This window comes from Lissotriton helveticus, chromosome 9 (assembly GCF_964261635.1).
Source record: "Lissotriton helveticus chromosome 9, aLisHel1.1, whole genome shotgun sequence".
In the NCBI taxonomy this organism is placed as follows: domain Eukaryota; kingdom Metazoa; phylum Chordata; class Amphibia; order Caudata; family Salamandridae; genus Lissotriton; species Lissotriton helveticus.
The window spans coordinates 648,860,221-648,880,638 of record NC_136070.1 but is presented as its reverse complement, the minus strand read 5'-3'; the positions used below and the strand labels follow the sequence as shown (position 1 = coordinate 648,880,638).

Genomic DNA, 20,418 nt, shown 5'->3' with positions numbered 1-20,418 from the left:
CAAAAGGAGCTCATTCTCTCTGCTATAGATGCATTCAGATGTGGAAGTAAGGAAGATTTTACTTACTCTTCAAGCATGTTCGAAGCGTATGGTGCTGTAGATTCACATGCTGTCCATGCAGCTGCCATCTAGTGGTGGGCTCGGACACTTGCAAATGATCCTGTTAACAAATGTAAGGCTAAAGGGGATAGCTCAGAACAGCCTCCTCTGGGGTCTGACAGACACAGACGGGCCCGCTCTTGGCCCGGTCACGCACCTGGGCACGCCCTGTGATGCAGTGGCCTCGACCCCTTTTATGGCACCCAAACAAAGTCCAGACTCCAGGATCGTCTGTGATCCCACAGGATGGTGGGAAATGAAGTCCTCTGCCATCAGGAAAGCTGTCGCTTGTCCTGTGCTGCGGAGGTCTCATCTCCTTTTATGGTGCCCAAATGGGAAGTCCAGGCTTGTATGAGAGCCCACTGGATTGTGGGAAGTTAAAGTCTTTTGCCACCAGGAATGTAGTTGCTAGTCCACCGCGCCAATGATCTAGACCCCTTTTATTGTGTCTAAACTGGAAGTCCAGATTCCAAGCTGTTTTGAGACCCCACATGACTGAAGGAATGCCGCCGGGTTGCAGGGACGGCGTACACAAGGGTTTACGACTCGTGCTGAGATTGTGGAACGTAACATGGCTCCACACCGAGACAGTATATGGGAAAATTGACACTACGATTTGAGAAAACATTAGGATCCTGCAACAACATCAATGAAGTCTCAGACTAAGTTTATGTTTTAGATCGGTTGGACAAAGTGACATGAGTATTATCTCAAAAAGTGAACATATATATTGGAATTGAGAATTACTATTACACCACACAAAGCCTTGAGAAAGCCCGAAGGGGGCAAAACGCGCGTCGGCTGTGGACCATAAAGTGAAACAAATAAAGGCTTGAAATTTCCACAACATCTGGTGTCTGTGAAATTGACTGCTTGACCAAGGACATGGATTATTGATGAAACGCTAAAATAGCGAAGGGATCAAAGAGACTATTTTGGAAGTGCACTGGTGTTTCTTTTCTTGACCAATTTATTGCACCCAAACTGAAGACCACCCTCAAGGCTTGTCTCAGACCACACAGGATTGTAGGAAATAAAGCCCTTTGCCACCAAGAATTTAAACATACAGCCTTCAATTCACTAATTGTTTGCTATCCTACTCCTTTTTTCTTTCCCCTACCCATTGTTTCTTCACGTCACTACACGTGCATGAAACTTTTTTTTAACATTTCTTTAATGATTTTTTGTTTATCAACCATAACATTAAAAGTCAAAGTGCATCACCAGGTGTGCCGATAGTTTGTTGTACTTTAAGAAACAACAATGGTCCCATGCACCATAGATTCATACGAAAAGATGAATACAGACACAGTCAATTCTGTATTAATATGACTTGTCCAGCCGGACAGAGGTCTCAATGTATTTACTCAACAATGAATAAGCAAGGAATTTCCTTCGACAATTTCACGTGGTGGGGCACAAGCCTGTACCCTACTTAAGCACATACAGCTTAGTACATTTGAAGAGGCAGTGAACAGGAAAGGTCTTTTTAGGCAAAAGCTTCAAGGTTCTCAAATAACAGTTAGAACAAGGATTTCAAAATGCACCTTTACATCAACATAATACATGATATAAACAATGTATAAGGCTCATAAAAGGTCAGCGAATGAGCAATTGAAGCGGCAATTTCCAAGGCTAAGGGTAAAAGGATAATTGTTGCTTGTAGACTCAGTGACTAGTTGTAGTTCCCCGTGGGCGGGAAGCTACAGTGGTAAAAGGATAATTGTTGCTTGTAGACTCAGAATAGCCAAGACTAGTTGGGTAGTGTGGATTGCGAAGGTCAACGACGCAGAATGATTGTGAAAGTCATGCCGGCGGGGGGTGCAGAGGTTGGGGACACGGGGTACGAGCACTATTACACGTGTGACGAGTAAAAAATATTAAAATCAGGGTGGTAAAGCGGCGCAGTGAAGGATACGACTTTCACAATCATTCTGCGTCGTTGACCTTCGCAATCCACACTACCCCACTAGTCTTGGCTACTCTGTATTGGTCACCATCACTGCAGTTTCCCGCTCACGGGGGACTGCAATTGGTCACTGAGTCTACAAGCAACAATTATCCTTTTAGAACTGCAGCTTCCCGCCCACGGGGAACTACAACTAGTCACTGAGTCTACAAGCAACAATTATCCTTTTACCCTTATCCTTGGAAATTGCCGCTGCAATTGCTCATTCGCTGACGTACTTCCTTTATCTAGTCACTTTAGCCGTCGCCATAAACCTATGTTCGTTGGTCTCCGCCTCTAACTAGCTCTATCGAGTCTTGGGCTCAAGACTATCCTCATTATTTTGCACGTCTGCTTTTAGCTCCACTTGTTAAGGAATGACTTGCCTGTTTTTACTACTTGGCACCATTCTTTCACCTATCACCACTATATCAGTCGATTTCTACAATACTTCCATGTTTTATATATCTCCCTATATTCTTGTCTCTTCCCCTTATTCTCTTTTAGGCTATAGAGGCTTGATTGAATTAGGCATTAATCAATGTCCTGATGATGATCCCCATGATTTAAAAGTGGGATCGAAACGCCGTCGACCTTTTATGTGCCTTATACATTGTTTATATCATGTAATATGTTGATGTAAAGGTGCATTTTGAAATCCCTGTTCTAACTGTTATTTGAGAACCTTGAAGCTTTTGCCTAAAAAGCCCTTTCCTGTTCACTGCCTCTTCAAATGTACTAAGCTGTATGTGCTTAAGTAGGGTACAGGCTTGTGCCCCACCACGTGAAATTGTCGAAGGAAATTCCTTGCTTATTCCTTGTTGAGTAAATACATTGAGACCTCTGTCCGGCTGGACAAGTCATATTAATACAGAATTGACTGTGTCTGTATTCATCTTTTCGCATGAATCTATGGTGCAAGGGACCATTGTTGTTTCTTTAAGTATGCTCCCCGAGGTCCTGGGCTGACTTGTTTGGGGTACCCTTGTTGTTCTGAAGATAGTTTGTTGTAAGCAGAGTGAAAAACAATCATCTTGTCTGGCCCCACCTCTCTGCCTTTTAAAGGTATAAAGCAAAAAGAAAAGAAAAAAATATCACATATCTGAGGTAAATATCCTCCACACTTTTTGGGATCATATGAGAAGATCAGAATGGACCTTATTTTTCAAGTTATTGGGCATATCCCATAGCGACATTTCCACTAAGTTTGGCATTGAATAAACAAATAGTATATACATGGATATACAGGCAATGAGGCAAAAGGAATAATAGTCATTCCAGGATATCAATTCAGTTCTCAAGTTGCCAATTCCACCTCATCTCCGGCATCCTGCGAATGGGTTAACAGATAGTTATGCAACAAATCCCATATGTCTCCGAGTCAAGACCGAGGAGGTTCCGCACATAAGGACAATTGGTTGTCACAATAAATTAGGTCAGATAGCCATTTTTTGAATTTCAGCACTCTCCAACACCCACCTCGACAGGTGATTTTTTGCTTCACCAGGAGGAGGGCCAGCGCCACATACTCCCTGAAACTAGCTGTCACCTTCCCCGTATACCCCACCAGAACCATGAGAGGAGTGATTGTCAGATCCTGACCTATCATGGCAGTGAGCGCTGTGGAAATCCCTCCCCAGTAAGCCTGTATGGGTCCACATGTCCATGCAAGGTGAAGAAAATCTGCCCAAGCCAGTCCACACCAGGCGCATTTGTCAATGGGGTAGAGCCAGTAGCAGTGAAGTCTGGCAGGGGTGTAGTATACTCTGTGGCGAAACGTATAGTGTATGATGCAGAGTCTACTGCTAGAGGCAATCCTTCATGCTTGTACAAGAGCAGAAGCGCCATTAATCGTCTGTAAGGGTAGCACATGAATTGCACTACTTCCTACTGGGCACATGCCTGTCCCCAAGTGTTCATGTTTTTATTTACCTCACACCCTTTTCAGTCTCCATATTCCATTTTCTATCACTTCACAAGATGAAGGAGATTGTAAGTTATTTTACCTCATCTGTGGTGGGCTTCTTGAGCTCCATTTGTTCTTCTTCCTCCTCTTCATCACTTTCTGCTTCCCGATCTGTGCAAAGAGAACTATTGTGAGACTGGAGGGTAAATGGGTGGGAATAAAAGATTTGCAGTCAGATGAGATCTGATAACCCCATGGAAGTCGTTCAAATGGCTTTATTGGGAGCTCAAACTGGGTAACAAAAGAGCATTTGGTGGCTTCTTACCGATGGACTTTCTTGGCTCTAACTTGGGCAGCTTCTCTTCTCCATTGGACAGAACATTGCTGGAATCAGACTGGTCAGTGAAGGATGATCCTAGAACAGAAGACCAACAAGCAAATGATGATTTACAAAACTTGAAATACTCTATGGGTGGAAACATTTTCAGTGACAATCCGATGAGTGGTTCATTGTAAAAAGAATCTATGTGTGAATATATGTGTGGGCTATTCTAACCACAAGAGTACAAACAGTGACCAGGTGCCCACAGACATCGCCTGCCTAAGCATAGAACATTAGAGTGCTCTCAGACAGTAAGCAGGCCTTGGGCTCATTGCTCAGCAGGTAGACGCCAAATGGTAATCCATGCGCTGAGATCTAATTTGGTTGGAAAAGCCCCCAGCTGCAAGAAATGGAAAGTTAGTGATAACATTCCTTATTAAAAATCTTGAAATCTTTCTACGTCTTTTGGAAGTCTGAATACTTCCGTGCTAAAAAAATGATGGTGGTAAACAATTTCCATGACAAACACGCTGGGGCTTAGTGAATCTGAAAATATGTCTCAAGCGGAACAGCTGAAAATATGTCTCAAGCGGAACAGCTAAAAATCCTCTTTAATAACCAAGCAAGTGTTGTAAATGTTTAATCTTCCTAGATCCCAGTGTTGGAACCCTAAAAGCATTTTCTGGACAGACACAAAAGTGCAACCTGGTGTTCAATTGAAGCTCTCCCTAGGACAGTGTGACACCTCCTCCTGACTCCAGATTCACTGGGAGCTACATGGCCAGAGTAGCAGTGACATTGCCAGATCCTCTTGCTCAAACATTTTCCCAAGGCACTCTTCTTCACTTGCCTCAGGCAGTTCAGTGGGCATTTGACATAAATTCCACAAACCTTTCAACCTCAGGGCCAATAACACCTTTGGTGCTCTCCTTCACCTACAGTCGCATCCTCTTTAGCCTCCCAATGAGCTCTTTATATCTTCGTCTTATCCCATTGCAGCTTCTGAGTCAACTCTTCCACTTAATCTCAGCTTTTCAGATACTTTTTAAAATAAATGTATTTTTTATTTGCAACATTAAGGAGCATAAAATAGGATGTACAGGTTACGAGAGGTTAGGTCCTCAGCTGTCGAGAGGAAAATAGGCGGAACTAACAATATAAAAAAAACAAAAGTAAGCGAAACAAAGCCTCTCGTGTCAATACACTGCATCACACATACCTCCAATCAAGTAGTTCATGTAACAGTTAATGAACCAATCCTCTGCCTTCACTTCATGGCTGCAAGTCAGACAGCCTAGTCGACAATCCCACAATACTGCACCCAAGCACCCCATACCCCCATATGCTTTTGTGGGAAGCCCCATGTCTTACAAATAGGTTTGTCAAGTACTCTAGATTCATTCCATTTTGCAATGCTCAGGTTGTTGCAGGGCACCAATTGTGGGCTATGTTACGCTTAGCAATAATCAAGACTACACCAAGGAACAACTTCTGATACCTTGACAGGCCAAGATCTTTAATAAGAAACAGTATGGCAATGCGTGGATTGAGTAAGATCCTGAAACCCATCACCTCAATGCATATCCTTTCAAGTGTGGCCCAGAGTCTGCACAGGTTCCTGCAATGCCATACTGTGTGAAACAAATCCCGACCATGGCCTGACATAGGAGGCATGATGGTGATGAGTCATTTGGATGCGCCAGAGCTTTTCTCTGGTGTAGTACACCCGATGTAGATATTTAAATAGTATGAGACTAAATTTAGTCGCAATCAATATTTGTCTGGGAGCAGTAATTGTCTTCCTCCACTTCACGTCATCGAAGTAGCCTATATCAGTTTCACATGGCTCTCTTAATTTTTCCATGGTATCAGGTGTTTTGATAACCATTGACTAGTAGATGCGGGGGTTAACCATTGACTAGTAGATGCGGGGATTTGGTTGGCGAGATCTTGCATTGTTATTTTGGCTTCCAATGAGTGAAAGTCTGGGATAACGTCTAAATGTTGGATGTAAGGGAGTAGTGGATGCCGCAACTGTAGAAATCTGCAAAATTGTGTGAAAGCTAGGCCAAAATCTGCTTGGAGATCTGGGAAAGGTTTAAGATTGGTCTGTATAAGAACAACTCCTAGAAATCATATACCCAGGTTGTCCCTGCCTTCAAAGCCCAACAACGGTGCAACTTCAAGAAGTAGAGTACCTATCCATAACGGAGTTTCTTTAGTAAGGCGTTGATGCCACCATAATTGTCACATTTTTTGCCGTTTGCTTACTTTTGAGATCCTTAATCTCCCACTTTGTCTGGAAGTTTCATGGTTTCTGTTTAATCTCAAAACCATGGCAAAGTAGTCATTCTGCATAGTCCATTCCTCTGTGTCTGGAGCAATATGGTTCGTCTCTAAGCAACTGGTCTCCATCTCCCTCATTGCACCACCATATTTGTCAATGTTTTGTTAGATTTACACCTACTGTATGCGTTCCATGTTGACTGTTTTACATTTCGGAATCCAGTGATAGAGCCAGAAGATGGCGGAACAAGCTGCAATAGCTTAAGGAGCATTTGGCGCAGATGCGAGTCGAAGAGCTGTATCTTTCTTACCTTGTTTTGTGTGCAAAAAGCGCATGTGTAGTGTGCTCTGAGAGTAACTCAGAGTACTGCTTTCTGCATGAACCTTTTGCTGCAGATGCCGGAGAGTCGCATCGTAATCTGTGTGATAATGTTCCACTGCAGTTACCTACCCCTGACTGCTTTGAGAGAGTGGGGCAACGCAGCACCCATTCTTGGCTGTACTGTAGCTGTTTTGTGTCTAGGAAGCTTGCACGGCTTCTGGTTAACTGGGTCTTTTGTGGCTGTCTGCGAAGCTTGCATCACTATTGCCCCTGCTGTACCCTTTCTGGGTGGTAATGGAAGCTTGCACGGATGCTGGCAGTACCTGTTTTGGTGGCTATTACCTTGGGAAGATATTCTTGCTATACATACACAACATCTTGTCTTTGTAAGCCTTGTGTACTTTTTTTAAGCACCCTCTGACTTCCTTGCATATTTCTGAGAAGTTGCCTTCTCAAAGAGTTTCTAAGTGGAGCACTTCTCACTCAGTTTGCCTCCTTATGGTTGCATGCTACTCCAACTGAAGCATCTGTCTTAGTGAGTATTTCTAGGTCTAAGTTTAACGTACTAATGATTCACGTGTCTGTACATTAAACCCAGACCTTACGGATTTGCCAATGCTTGTTTAGTTTGCTTTGTTAATTGCTTCCTTTAAGTAAGCATATTGCATGCTTAACCCCACCCTCACACCCCCAGCCCAGAGGCTTCATGCGATTGGTATAAAAATGTAATACTTTCAAGATATTTTCCTTGATCAGAACAGTTTATTTGACGAATGCGTTTTAAATGTTTAGGACAGTGATTCTTTCCCTTCTGACCTTTGTGGAACACAACTGAATCACTTCTGGAAGCTGGGGACCCCAACCTATGCAATTTCTATGATTTGAACATCAAAACAATGCACAAAAATACAAAAACAAGTATTAATTGAGCTAACATACAAATTACAAAGTATTTTATTGAATTCACAAAGGAATACAATAATCGAGATTTAATTTTTTGGGGAAGATTAGGGCTTTTCAAATGTGGTCTTATTTCTAAATGATGAAGCATTTTGCTAGACTGTAGTGTGAAAAAATCCCTCTCCCCCCCACATTCTTGGACTGATGCTGCTCTGTTTTCGACTGTGAGAGTGCACTGAAGGCTGCTAACCAGACCCCAGTGCCAGTGTCCTACCCCCTTACAAAGTGCATTTTGAATTGGCTACCCTCAATTGACAGAGACTGATTTACTTATAAGTCCCAAGTACATGGTACCCAGGGCACTTAGGGCAGTGTCCACCCAGGGCATCAGCACTGATTGTGTCACCCTGTGTGTGACAAACTATAAAATGGCTGCCAGGCTGCCACTGCAGACTGGAAGAGCAGTGGTGACACTGCCAAGCCAACTTTTCAATTCAAACCAATGGCAAAGCCCCCACTTCCCATAACAACATATGTAAGTCTCCTCTAAGGAAGGCCTATTGAGCAGACAGGAAGCAGTATATTATTAAGTAAGACATGTTTTATATATATATGTCTTGGGAGAAAACTTCCAAATTGTCATTTTGCTGTGGGACAGTTAGCCGACCCCATAGACTAACACAGGGTTACCGGCTGACCCCTCAGCCTGGCTAACAACTGAATGGAATTACTGAGCTGGGTACCTTAATGTATCAAATTAATAACTGTATTACACCCAATCTGATGCCCAAGTAGAATTTAATATCACTATTAAAGAAATGCCAATTTTAGAAAATTGCCACTCTGTGACCCAGTTTGTCCAGTGGCCTCACAAGGTCGCTAGAACCAGACAGCTTTTTGCCCACTTGGGAGTAGTGCGATTAACTACCAGGCCTAGCAGCAACAGTAGCCTTCTACAGGTAGAGATGTCCCTTCACAGAAAGCCACTCAGGGTTAAATCCCAAAAGGCAATCTTCAAAGGTGGAGCCGCCTGTGGTGGGCAAATGGTAATCACACTTTGGTTGCCATTTGTTCAGGTAGACAGGCTGGTGGTGGGGACAGAGAGGGGAGACTAGTGCCTAAAACTGTTTTTTATGTGGGTGTGTAGCCCACAGGTAGCCATACCTCTAGGGTGGGATACCAAGCTCCTAACAGCCAAGGAAGGTTTGAGACATCTATAAAGTGGCAAGAATAGGGCGCTCTAGGATTGCTAAGTGCCACACATATCCATAAAGTGAAGGGACCTGGTAGGCCATTGGCTAGTGACCACATAATCCCTCAAGGCCCTTTCTAGACAATAATATGGCACCCCTGGCACCCTGAATCTCAGATCACACTGGAACTGGAATGAGGAGAGAAGAAGGACTGCCCTGCTGACCCCTTGATTTGGAAAAGAGAGGCTGCACCATCTTCTGCACTGCATCTGCCATACCTTCTGCTAACGAAGAGAGGAAGGTGCTCTTGGTTCCTGGCTTGAGAAAAAGTTGCTTCCCAGCTACAGACCAAAGAAATGACTCCAAGGATCAGTCAGCTGACTCCCTGGAACCAGCACCAGGGCCATCAAAGCTGAAGTAGCTCACTTCGGCAATCAGTAGTCACTCTGGAGGAATCGTAGTGGACTGCAGCTGGGAAACCCAACTAACCGATCCTCAATTTAAAAAAGTTGCACCGGAGCCAGCCGGACCTGGGAGTGTTGTCCTAGTCCAGATTGGTAGCCCAGGAGGGACACCAGCCTCAACCAAGGGATATCGCTGGGACTGCTGCGGATGGAGACCAAAGGCCCAGCAGCAACTGGCCTTTTACTATCTGAAAGAGTACTTCGAAGGACCCCGTCCTCTGTGGCCAAAGGCACCCCACCTGACCTGTGGAATGAGAAATACCACATTGGCACCCCGTCAACTGCACAGCACCCAGAGCATCCTTGAGCAGCTTCCATCTCCTGCAATCTGCAGCATCAGGACCATGCCATTGAAGACTATGGCGGTTGTGCTGTGAAGTTTGCAACTGGACTAGAAAATGTTTTGGTGGCCAGGTAATTGTTCAAATACTCCTTACTGGCCTCCTATGCGAGAGCTATCGGCTTTGGGAAGGTGTTTTAGCCATGCTGTACACCAGTGTGGCTGCTGTTCAGCATGGCTCTAAAGATTAGTGGTGTGGCATGGGGTAGATTGGGGTAAAGTGGAATGGGGTAGAATGTAACGGCGATCGAGTGGGATTCACAAAATGGGGTGGATTGGGGTCAATTGGAGTGGAGGACTTGGGTAGAATAGCGTGGCAGAATTGAGTGGGGTAGATTGGATTGGGGTAGACTAAGGTGGAGTGAGTAGATTGGAATGATGTGGCTTGGAGTGGCGTAGAATGGGGTGGGGTAGATTGTAGATGGGTAGATTGGGGCAGAGCAGAAAGACTGAAGTGGAGTAGAAAGGGGTAGATTTTAGTGAGGTAAAGTGGAGTGGGTAGACTGGGAGGGGTAGATTGGAGTAGGAAAGATTAGGGAGGGGTAGATTGGGGTGGGGTATATTGGGGGAGTTGGGTAGAATAGTGTAGTAAATTGGAGTGGGGAAGTCTGTGTTGGGGTAGATTGGGGTAGAGTAGATTAGAGTGGGGTAGAGTGGAGTTTGATATATTGAGGTAGACTGGAGTGGGATAGTTTGGGAGTGGGGTAAACAGCAGCGTAGAGGAGTGCAGTGGAGTGGGGTGGAATGGAGTGGTGTATAGTGTGGTGGTGTAGATAGGGGTAGGAAGGGTAGACTGGGTAGAGTGGGGAAGATTGGGGTCCGGTAGATTGGGGAGGGTCATATTGGAGAAGGGTAAATTGGGCTGGGGATGATTGGAGGGGGGAAGGGCAGATTGGGGAAGAGTGAAGTCGGGTAAATTGGGGTAGACTAGACAGAAGTGGGGTAGATAGGAGTGGAGTTTAGTAGATTGGAGTTGGGTAGATTGGGAGGATTATAGTCATGGACGTCGATCCATCAAAATCCCTGGGGTAGAGGATGTGACATCACATGTCATGTGACCCCCACCTGATGTCACAGAAAGTGCCATCACATGGCCTTTGGACCCCATGAAATCAAAGGAAGCAACATAGCTATCTCAGGAAGTCATGCATCTAACTTTTGGTTTGTTACGTCACACACAGAGGCTAGAAAATCTCTACAGATACAAAAATAAAAACAGACATAGTTCAAATCCTATTGAAAATGAAGATACATACATTGTTTCAGCTAGTATTTTCAGATATGCAATTAATATAATTTACCATTGATTAAGAACTTATCAAATAGTACACAACAATAGAAAATATGCTAGTCAAGCTGAAAGCAGCCCGGGCCTCGAACAATCTACTCGCATGGCGAGTGAGATTTTATCAGGCCGAGATATATTTAGGACATACTCGCCTGTTTTGGCACGTTGACAAAGAACATGTCCTCTGTTCAGTCAGAGAGTGAAGGAGCAATAAAGAAGCTTTAAATCTTGTTTTTTTATCTTGTCATATTAGCTCTGTATTCAGAGACAGAAGTCAGAAGTCAGTTTACAATTACTTTTCATTCTCTGACTCCAGAGCTCCAGGATTTTGCAAAGTGAACTCTCTGACTTGCTGTACGAAGTGTTAAATGAACGGCAGTGGGGTATCATTTGTTTCCAACACACATTTAAATAGCTAATAAGTCAACTGTACAAACAATTCAAAATATATTTCAGTAGTTGTAAAAGCTCAATGTTTGTACTTCTGTGTGATGAAAAAAATATTTTAATAAGATAAAACAAATAAGAATACTTTACATGGTGATGTGCAACTGATAAATATATTTTCTGAACCCCAATTTACACAGATTATTGTGAATACACTATATAGTTTTATCAGTAAAGCTGCAAGGTAGTTGGAAGGCTTTTGGCCATTTATTGGAAATATAGTGTCTGTAAATGATAGGGCACTACCACATCATGCTTTAGTAAAATACTTATTAAAAGTGTTTAACATGAACTAAGAAACACTCCTGCCCCTGCCCTGATGCAATGCTATTAGTAAACTGGGAGGCAAGTCAGGGATCATGTGAACCCTATATGTGGCCTAGATTCATATTACACACGAGGCAAAGATTTAGTCTATTTAATCTAACAAAAGAGTTTTGTTTTGTACAGCAGAGATGCTGAACTAACATATTTAAAGATGCACTCATATGTGAGAATGAAGAAAAAGGTGAGTCTGTAACATTAAATATTTGCAAATGATCATACAATTTGATACCAGTTTACAGGTCAAGTACATTACAGTTAGTTAGAGTAGATTATTCAAGTTACTCGACCTGCAGGTCTAGTAACATATTTATCATTTTTCAAGGCCTGTAGCCATTATCAATATCAAATAACTTATAAACTGGGAAGGGTAAGGGGCCTATAATGTTCAAAACAACCTCACTTTATGATTTGTTTAAGAAGCTAAGAGCACTGTGTAATTAAATCTCAGTCTAGGAACGTAGAGAACAGTGCGATTTAATGCAGATCAAGTTCTCCCAGCAATCTCACTTTCCCTGCCATGGTATACATACTTCTAAGCCTGTAGAGCCATTGAACCTTTCCAGGTTCACTATCATTAATTTCTTCTACAGAAAACATGCACATCAGTGGTAGGGTATTGTGTTGATCTATAAATATGCTTGTTCTGCATCAGCATACCTTAATAGCAAAAAAAATCTTATCTACCAGCCATAATGCGCAAATGCATGAACGCTTGCTTTACAAATGCAGATGTTACAGTCAGCATTTAACAATAACTCCATCAATCACTGCTCCTAAAGCAAAACTTTCCACATTTTCAAAATCCATCACACACATATTGAGACGATTAATCAAGTGTGTGTAAATCAGTGTATAGAAAATGCTACATGAGGCAAAGTAGACTACAAGGTGTAAGAATCGCATGTCATCCGTACTGGTAGGCACATTTTCAGAGTGCTTGGTCTGGAGAAGCACAAACTCAGGATTCAGAACATAACACAGTGGTTAGGGTTGACTTTAATAATAAAGTATTTCTATCCAAACAAACCTTTCTTAGCAACATCAGGATAGAAAGATTTGAAAAAACACAACTTTCTAACCTGTACCGTGCATCTTGCATGTAGCTCTTAGATGGCAGTTCATAACTCACTGTGGTAGAGTACGAATGTAACTTATGAACTGCACAGTAACAACAGAATCTCTGTGACAAAGGCAGTAATCCCCTGAGCTATCCACATAAAGTATTGTTCTTTGTCATGCATGGTACACGTCCTTTGCAGCAGGCATATCAACCGCTGCACTACCTTTTATAAGTGAAAACTGCCATGAGACAAACTCCCATCATTCTCTAGCAGGTACATTAATAAATCATCAGAGGTAACTTGACACTTTTATTGTTGCCTGAAAACTGCTGAATATACAAGAAACTTTGCAGTACTTTTAATACTGCTGCACTGATACAAAACCGGCCTACACTAACAAAACATGCCCCCACCCTTTGAGCCTCCCGGGGACAAATCCGCCCATCGCCTGATGCCTGGTACGCCCTTTCAAGCCTTGGTGGTGTTCAAAACAGCAATAGTCAGTCCCAAACTTGCGTTGATTCCACTCAGTCACTCTAGAGTGCGGACACCCAGCACCCAAGCAGCAGGTATGAGTCCGACTCGACTCCGACACCAAGGCCACGCCGCATCAGCGCAGCTTTTACTGCCAAGCGGGGGCTGGCCAATCATTTTTGCAAGGGCCGTCATCATTTGTGGCGTTTTTGCGTACTGCCAGATTGACGTCTTTTGGACCGGTTAGCAGTCCCAAACACAATGGTACACATACCGCACCAGGCCCCCCCCGTCGTCCTCAGCTAGTGAAGGTCGCAGCAAGTGCACAATTGCACTTACACGCATGTGCTGCATATGTTCTGTGTTCTTCACTTCAACTTCCGGCCCAGGTCCACAGCAAATACATACAATGTATCAAATCAATGACTGCGCCCGCCGGCCCAGGGTCACAATAGCTGATACATATAATGTATCAGATCAATGACTGCCCCGGTGTCACCATAGCAACAAGTGAGGCGAGGTTTTTCCCCACCGAGGCCCAGCTTTCAGCCTATCATGATTTTTCTGCAGGCAGAGCTTCAGCACAGCAGTCCAATCAAGCACTGCTCACATTGCTGCTGACTTTATGCCACCAGAGCCCATGCCAAAGCTGACAAACAGCCAGGGTTCACAAGCAAGGTGGCAGGGGTCACGGATGGCTTTGGGGTTGCAGTTGTGACCCCTGCCGACCACTAATTGACATCCATGATTATCGTAGGGTAGAATGGAATGGAATGGAGAGGGGTTAGATTGGCATGCAGTAGATTGTAGTGGGGCATATTGAATGGGGTAGACTGGAGTACGGTAGTTTGGGTGGGTTAGATTGAGTGGGGTGGAGTGGGTTAGACTGGACTGGGGTAGATTTGAGTGGTGTGAGGTAGATGAGAGTGAAGTGGAGTGCGGTAGATAGGGTAGAGTGGAATGGAGTGGGGTAAATTGGGGTAGAAAGGAATGGGTGGATTGGAGTGAGGTAGATTAAAGTGGGGTAGATTGGAGTTATACAGATTGGAGAGGAGTCAAGAGTGGAGTGAGATGGATTGGGGAAGAGTGGAGAGGGATAGATTTGAGTGGATTGTAGTAAAGTAGATTAGGGTGGAGTGGGGTAGATTAGGCAGAGTGGAGACGTTTGTGTAGAGTAGGGTAGATTAGAATGGAGTGGGGTAGATTGAAGAGAAGAGGGATGATTGGAGTGGAGTAGTTTGGAGTGGGGTAGATTGGCGTGAATGCATACAATGCCCTTCACAACACCGGACCTTCATACCTGAACAGCTGCCTCCACACACCCAAAAGACACCACTGATCAGCCCAGCTCTCTCTTGCAACCGTTCCACATATCAACAGGACCAGAACAGGAGGAAAGTCCTTCTACCTCGCAGCCAAAGCATGGAACACCCTCCCCCTCAACCTCCGGCAATCTCCTACTTTGCCAAAGATCGGGAAGGACCTCAAGACCTGGCTTTTGGGATGACTACAGCACTCAACGGAGAAGTCCCTCACTCTCCCCCACCCCCAGCACCTTGAGACCCTCACAGGTGAGTCGTTGTGAGTTACTAACCTTGATTGATTGATTGACAGCTAATAGCAATCAAGACCGCTGTAATGTTTGGTAGCGTCCCACCTAAAAAGGGCATCTGTAAACCTCTAAACCATACAGGCGATATGATAGCTACATCAATTTACCGAGAGCCCTGTTCTTTACACTGGCCTCTGCTTGGCTGAAATAAACTGAGCTTCCACTGGGAAGAAACAGACGAAAGCTGGCACAAAAAAACAGACCGTGTATGCCCCTTTCCTGCAACACACCCAACAAGATGGATTATTTAGGTTTCCATCATCATGATTTTTTTTATCAATTAATACCCTCTTTTCGAAACCCTACATATACAAGAATTAATGAGATAGTGCTCATTAGAATACCTGACTCAAGCCCCCATAAACCTGCTATTTCAGCAGTTAGCCTTTATTACACGCATGGTGGGCACAATCCTTTCATCTGTAGATGGTCATGTATTTCTTGCTCCAGCAGTCAATGGTCATTGCCTCTTAACATGTTTCATTCTTTCAGCCAGTAATTATCTCATTTATCTGATGCACATGTAATAAGTGACAGTTTATTCCTAGCCCAGTACTTGGCCCCATTCATCCCTTGCACCCGCATTCTGACAAAATGTACTCTTGCCCCAGTCATCGGCCAATACCCATTAATTCTTGGGGCGGGATTCTGCCCTCACTCACTGTTTGCACCAGTATCCTGTTCCTTTCATCGCACTAAGTAATTTATCCTCTATCAGTTCACGCCCCTGTGACTGGCCCTCATTGATTCTTGGACCACGGATCAGTCCCTCTCGTTCATTGCGTCAGTCACCTGACATGTTCTACTATTGCTCAAGTAATCAGTGCCTATTGATTCTTAGCATGTTTCATTTTTTGCTCCAGTAACTGTGATTTATTCTAATACCAGTAATCAGTGACCATTGATTCTTAGACCAGTAATCAGCTATGTCATTCTTGGTACAAAGAATCTTGTATAGTTGTCTCGTCAGCCTAATTTTTTTCCAAAATAAACATAATTAAAAACCAGAGAGGTGTACGTACATAGAAGGACCCAAAATTGAAGAGCCTTATAGGGACCCGTCTCAGCACCTGCTTTTTAGAACTGATGGTGCCGAGCACCGGCTGGACCCAGCCCACGTAAAGCGTGGAAGGACCTTCGGTCAACTCTCTTCATTCACTGTCTCAGTGTCGTTCACGTTTGCTTGCAGCCGCTCCAGCCTACAGCATGTGGATTTGGCTCCGCCCACTTTAGCCTTTGGTTGGTTTCATTATGAGTGATGGCATTTTTTTAGTCTTGCATATGTGCACATCCACCTATAAAGTCGCCTAGAAAGTAGTCCATGTCAGTGCTGTTAGGACAATTTCAGTTTTCCATTATTTTTTCATTTATTTTCGCGATGGCCATTTTTATGATGAGTCCTTTTTTATGACTGCATGTTTTTATTTACTTTTTTTTCATAATAAAATAATGCCACTTTACTCATTTTTATTCTTTAAGTTTTCAATTACATTTATACTATTAATGTATATTGCATATGTTTGCATTAAAACACACACTTGCCAATGCTAGCTTTGTTCCTGCAGCAGTAACCAACGAATATTGATTTATAGCACATCCCATTGCTGCAGCCAATAATCTGACCTCACTTATTTCTTGTGCCATTGATGTGAATTAATTCCTAGAACAATAGTCGGTCTCTCATTTTAGCACCATCAATCTGACGTAATGCATCTTGCACAAGTAAACGGTCCACATTATTTCTTAAACCACTAATATGTCCCTCATTACAACAAAAACCAATTTTGCACTAGTAATCTGGTGTTTTCATCTCTACACCACTCATCGGTGCAGACAGATTTTTTAGCACATTTCATATTTTTGCACCAGTAATCTAATCTGAGCTGATTTGTTTCTCGCAACGGTAATCAGTACCAATTGATTCTTTGATTAGTAATCGGTCCTACTGTCTTTTCACCGGAAAGTATGTATCCTTGCGCCGTTATTAGTGCGCAGTGATTGCTTAACCAGTTCCGGTTCCTTTCATTCCTTGGACCGGTGATCTGACATAATTGATTCTTTGACCAATGGTCTGCCATTGTTCATTTCTTGCACCAGGAATAAGGAAAACATTACTTATTTGTAGCACTGGGTTTGCAGTGTGTAGTGGTGTAGCTATAGATTACATATTGTGCACATTTTCTGACACTTAAATGTAGGCTTGGAACATTACAAGCAGTTTTTCTTCAAAGGAGGGTCCCTGTTTTGAGGTGACTCGTGGTACCTCCTCTGACACCCACAATGCCGGTAATCAGGCGCCATCTTAGATTGTGTCCCCCCCCAACAAGAGAAAGTCTGTCTCTTTCTTGTTCTTTTCCAACATGTTCTCTACCTGTAGAGCAAAGAGGTGCTCCCAGTCCAACGGTAGCCCAACAAGGTACTACTGGACTTCGGGACAGAAAATAAAAAACGTCAGCCAGTCAATCACAGCATTGGAATTAGAATTATTTATCTAGAGCTTGCTCACCAACATATGTATCAGGGTGTTCGAAACAAGAGGGAGGAAAAAACACAAGGGGAAAAAAACAGCTTGGTCAGCGGAACAGACACGTTTTTTTAGCCTTGTAGGTGGGATGGGATGTGCTTGATGTACCGGGAAGATCATTCAAAATTTGGGGATCAAAAAAGCAAAGGGCACTGTCTCCAGATCTGGAGCGTTTAACACAGGGAATTAAAGGCAGAATTAGAGCGCAAGCATCTCACCGAGTTGTACTGTGTGAAGCATGTGGAAATTATCATTTTAAAGTGCCATTAAAGGTTCTATGCATAAGGCTGAGTGTTGTAAATGCAATTCATTGTTTCCCTGGAGGCCAATGGAGCTGGATTCTTGCCCGAGTGGCTCCTCTGCAATCTAAACAAGCATTGGCATACCTTTGGGACCTGCTGCATAACTAAATACTTATAAGGTCCCAAAGGCGAGACCTATTAGCTATGCGAATGCTTGTTATTTGTATCCCAGCCTGTTAATCATTTACTAAGGGACAGGCAAAATAATTAATCATTTACGAGGTTGAGATTATTGGATTGACGAATGGACGAACTGATTGTCTTATATCAAACGGAAGTGAATGGCGGCTGGTTGTTGGATGAGTGGCTGGATGAATGGGCACTGATCATATTATAGAATTTTTATTTTATGGTGGCCTTTGACCATTCGCCGCGACTCGTTTGACTCTTACCACGTGACTTGTTCCCAAACAAGGAATTGTTTTGATGGTTCAAAGACTGCCTAAACTAGTCTTTATTTGGCGTTCTGCGATAAAAGATTCATTCCGGCCCCTCCCTCGAGGGCTTGGATATACACATGTGAAAGTGTGGCACGCATTACTAAAAGGCAATCACAATGCTCTTCATCTCTGGAAGTTACCACTGGCGATGGCAGAGGAATTTGAAATACTTGTAGCGCAAGGGTAACGTTTCATTAGGGGAGAGGGCGGGGTTCAAGGGCTGGACTTGGACTAAGCGTCAACGGTGTGATATTTTGGCCTTCCTGTCACCCGTCTAGTGGTCAAAAAACACAGCGGTGTTGCCCACATCAGACCTGGATCAGATGCCTGCTCCAATATAATGGAAATTGTTTTGTTCTTAATATCTTAAACTGACCCCAAACTGGGTAACATTTGCATTATTATTAAAGTTGAGCGCAGTAGTTCAGTTTCAGATGTGCTCCACTTAAATAGCCAATATTGCCATTAATAGGTCTGCCACCAGTGTAAAGAGACATATGCTGCTAGACCAAAGGAGACAGAGAGATGTGGCGAGGGTCACACAATTTGTTTTAAAAGGAAAGCCGGGAACACAAAGCTTTTTTGGGGTTCTACTCTTTATAAATTAAGAACATGACTCGGGCAAAGGCACAGGAGCTTTAGTGCAGAGATCAGGCCTCTATGTCTTCCGCAATTGGCTACCCAGATGTGCCATCGTTTCTGGAGGTTGATGGACGGTTCGGGGGGTGGGGGGGGGGTGGAGGGAGGGTAGAGTAGGGAAAATGTCAATATTGCCCCGATCACAAGCACAGTGTCATAATCTGGAGTCAGCCAATTCCAATAACCATGGAGCCCTGTGGACATAAACGAGAAAGGTCTCCACTCTCAAATTTAAATTAACTATCTTTGGGGGTGATATCCGATGAATAATAATAACATGGAGGGAGGAGAAGAAGGCAGCCACAACCCGAAGAGAGGGAGCGAGTATTCTGATAAATTACGACGCGCACTCTTGTGGAGGTGGGGCAGAGGGGACACACACAGTGTTTCCCTAGCGGGAGTGAGCAGGGGCACGATCTGTTTGCAAGATAATTACAGATGTCACCAAGGGAAACGCCAAACGGGCACGTGTTGCAATAGAAAGCAATGCAAAACATGCACATTTTTGGCCAGAATGCTGATCAATTCCAAAAGGTCCCCTCCTAAGCAGCGCATGCGCACTGCGTAGGCGAGACCTAAAAAGCTTGATCATCTCAAACGGAAACATTTTGGGTTCTTTTGAGCTGACTCCGAGTAGATTCTGTTAGGTCAAAGTAAAGGATATTAAAAAAAAACAATCCTAGATAGGATAACAAGTTGAAACCATCTGTGCATGAAGAGGGTGACGCAGAAAAAAGAAAAATGTTTCTTAGCTGTTTCAGGTGTCGACTACTATTTATTTATCTTTGAGGTATTGTCTATGGCATATCTAAATTTTGCATTAGAGATGACTCTGCCATTTACAGTAACGTCATCCTCATAATCTGAATTAATAGATTGTGGAGAGTGTGGTGGAGAGGACTGTAGTGGTGGTGCAGGTGCAGTATCAGCTTACTTTTTCTTTGGTATAGGGAATTTGCTGATATCATCGGAAATGGTTCCTGCAAATGTGGCAAAGGTGACTGGTTGGTTAAGGCACAACACCCCAGGAGCTATTCCTCAGCATGGTCTATTAGAGGACCATTCCCAAAGGGAATATCCTCGGTATGGAGTTGGGGTGTTTTCTTTCCAGGCCGGGGATGCTGTAATGTTTCCTCAGCGTTGGACCCCAAACTCCTTGGGGTAGTCTTTATCCAGGTTGTGGGCTTTTATGAAGCCACTAGAGACTTTTCTTCTGGGAACAAGAAGTAAGCCTACATTTCCCACTGGACCTTCACAGTACCCGAAGATTTCACAAATCTTCGTAGAGGTAAAAGCTCTTAATATCCTCTGTTTCTGCTGTAGAAGATAACGCCGCAGACTCATGGTGCTATATATTTGCATTGTGTGCCCACCTTCTCTAATGTCCGTATCCAACTGTCTTTTTGAAGAATACACTGTTACACCTCAAACAGGCTCTTTTGTTGTGCTACCTGGGTAGACAAAGGTTACAGGCTCAATATTTGTCTTTTTATGAGGCAAAACATAAATAAAGTTCTTCATTCT

General features: G+C 43.6%; 1 protein-coding gene across 1 annotated transcript in view; it reads right to left on the bottom strand.

The window, feature by feature from the left end:
- Window positions 1–20,418, bottom strand: part of PLCB3 (phospholipase C beta 3) — a 585,337-nt gene that overhangs the window by 106,757 nt on the left and 458,162 nt on the right. The window contains exons 15-16 of the mRNA XM_078660740.1: window positions 4,279–4,368; window positions 4,054–4,124 (exon numbers count right to left, since the gene is read on the bottom strand). Of these exons, the coding sequence (XP_078516866.1) occupies window positions 4,054–4,124; window positions 4,279–4,368 (161 nt within the window). The remainder of the gene's footprint in view (window positions 1–4,053; window positions 4,125–4,278; window positions 4,369–20,418) is intronic.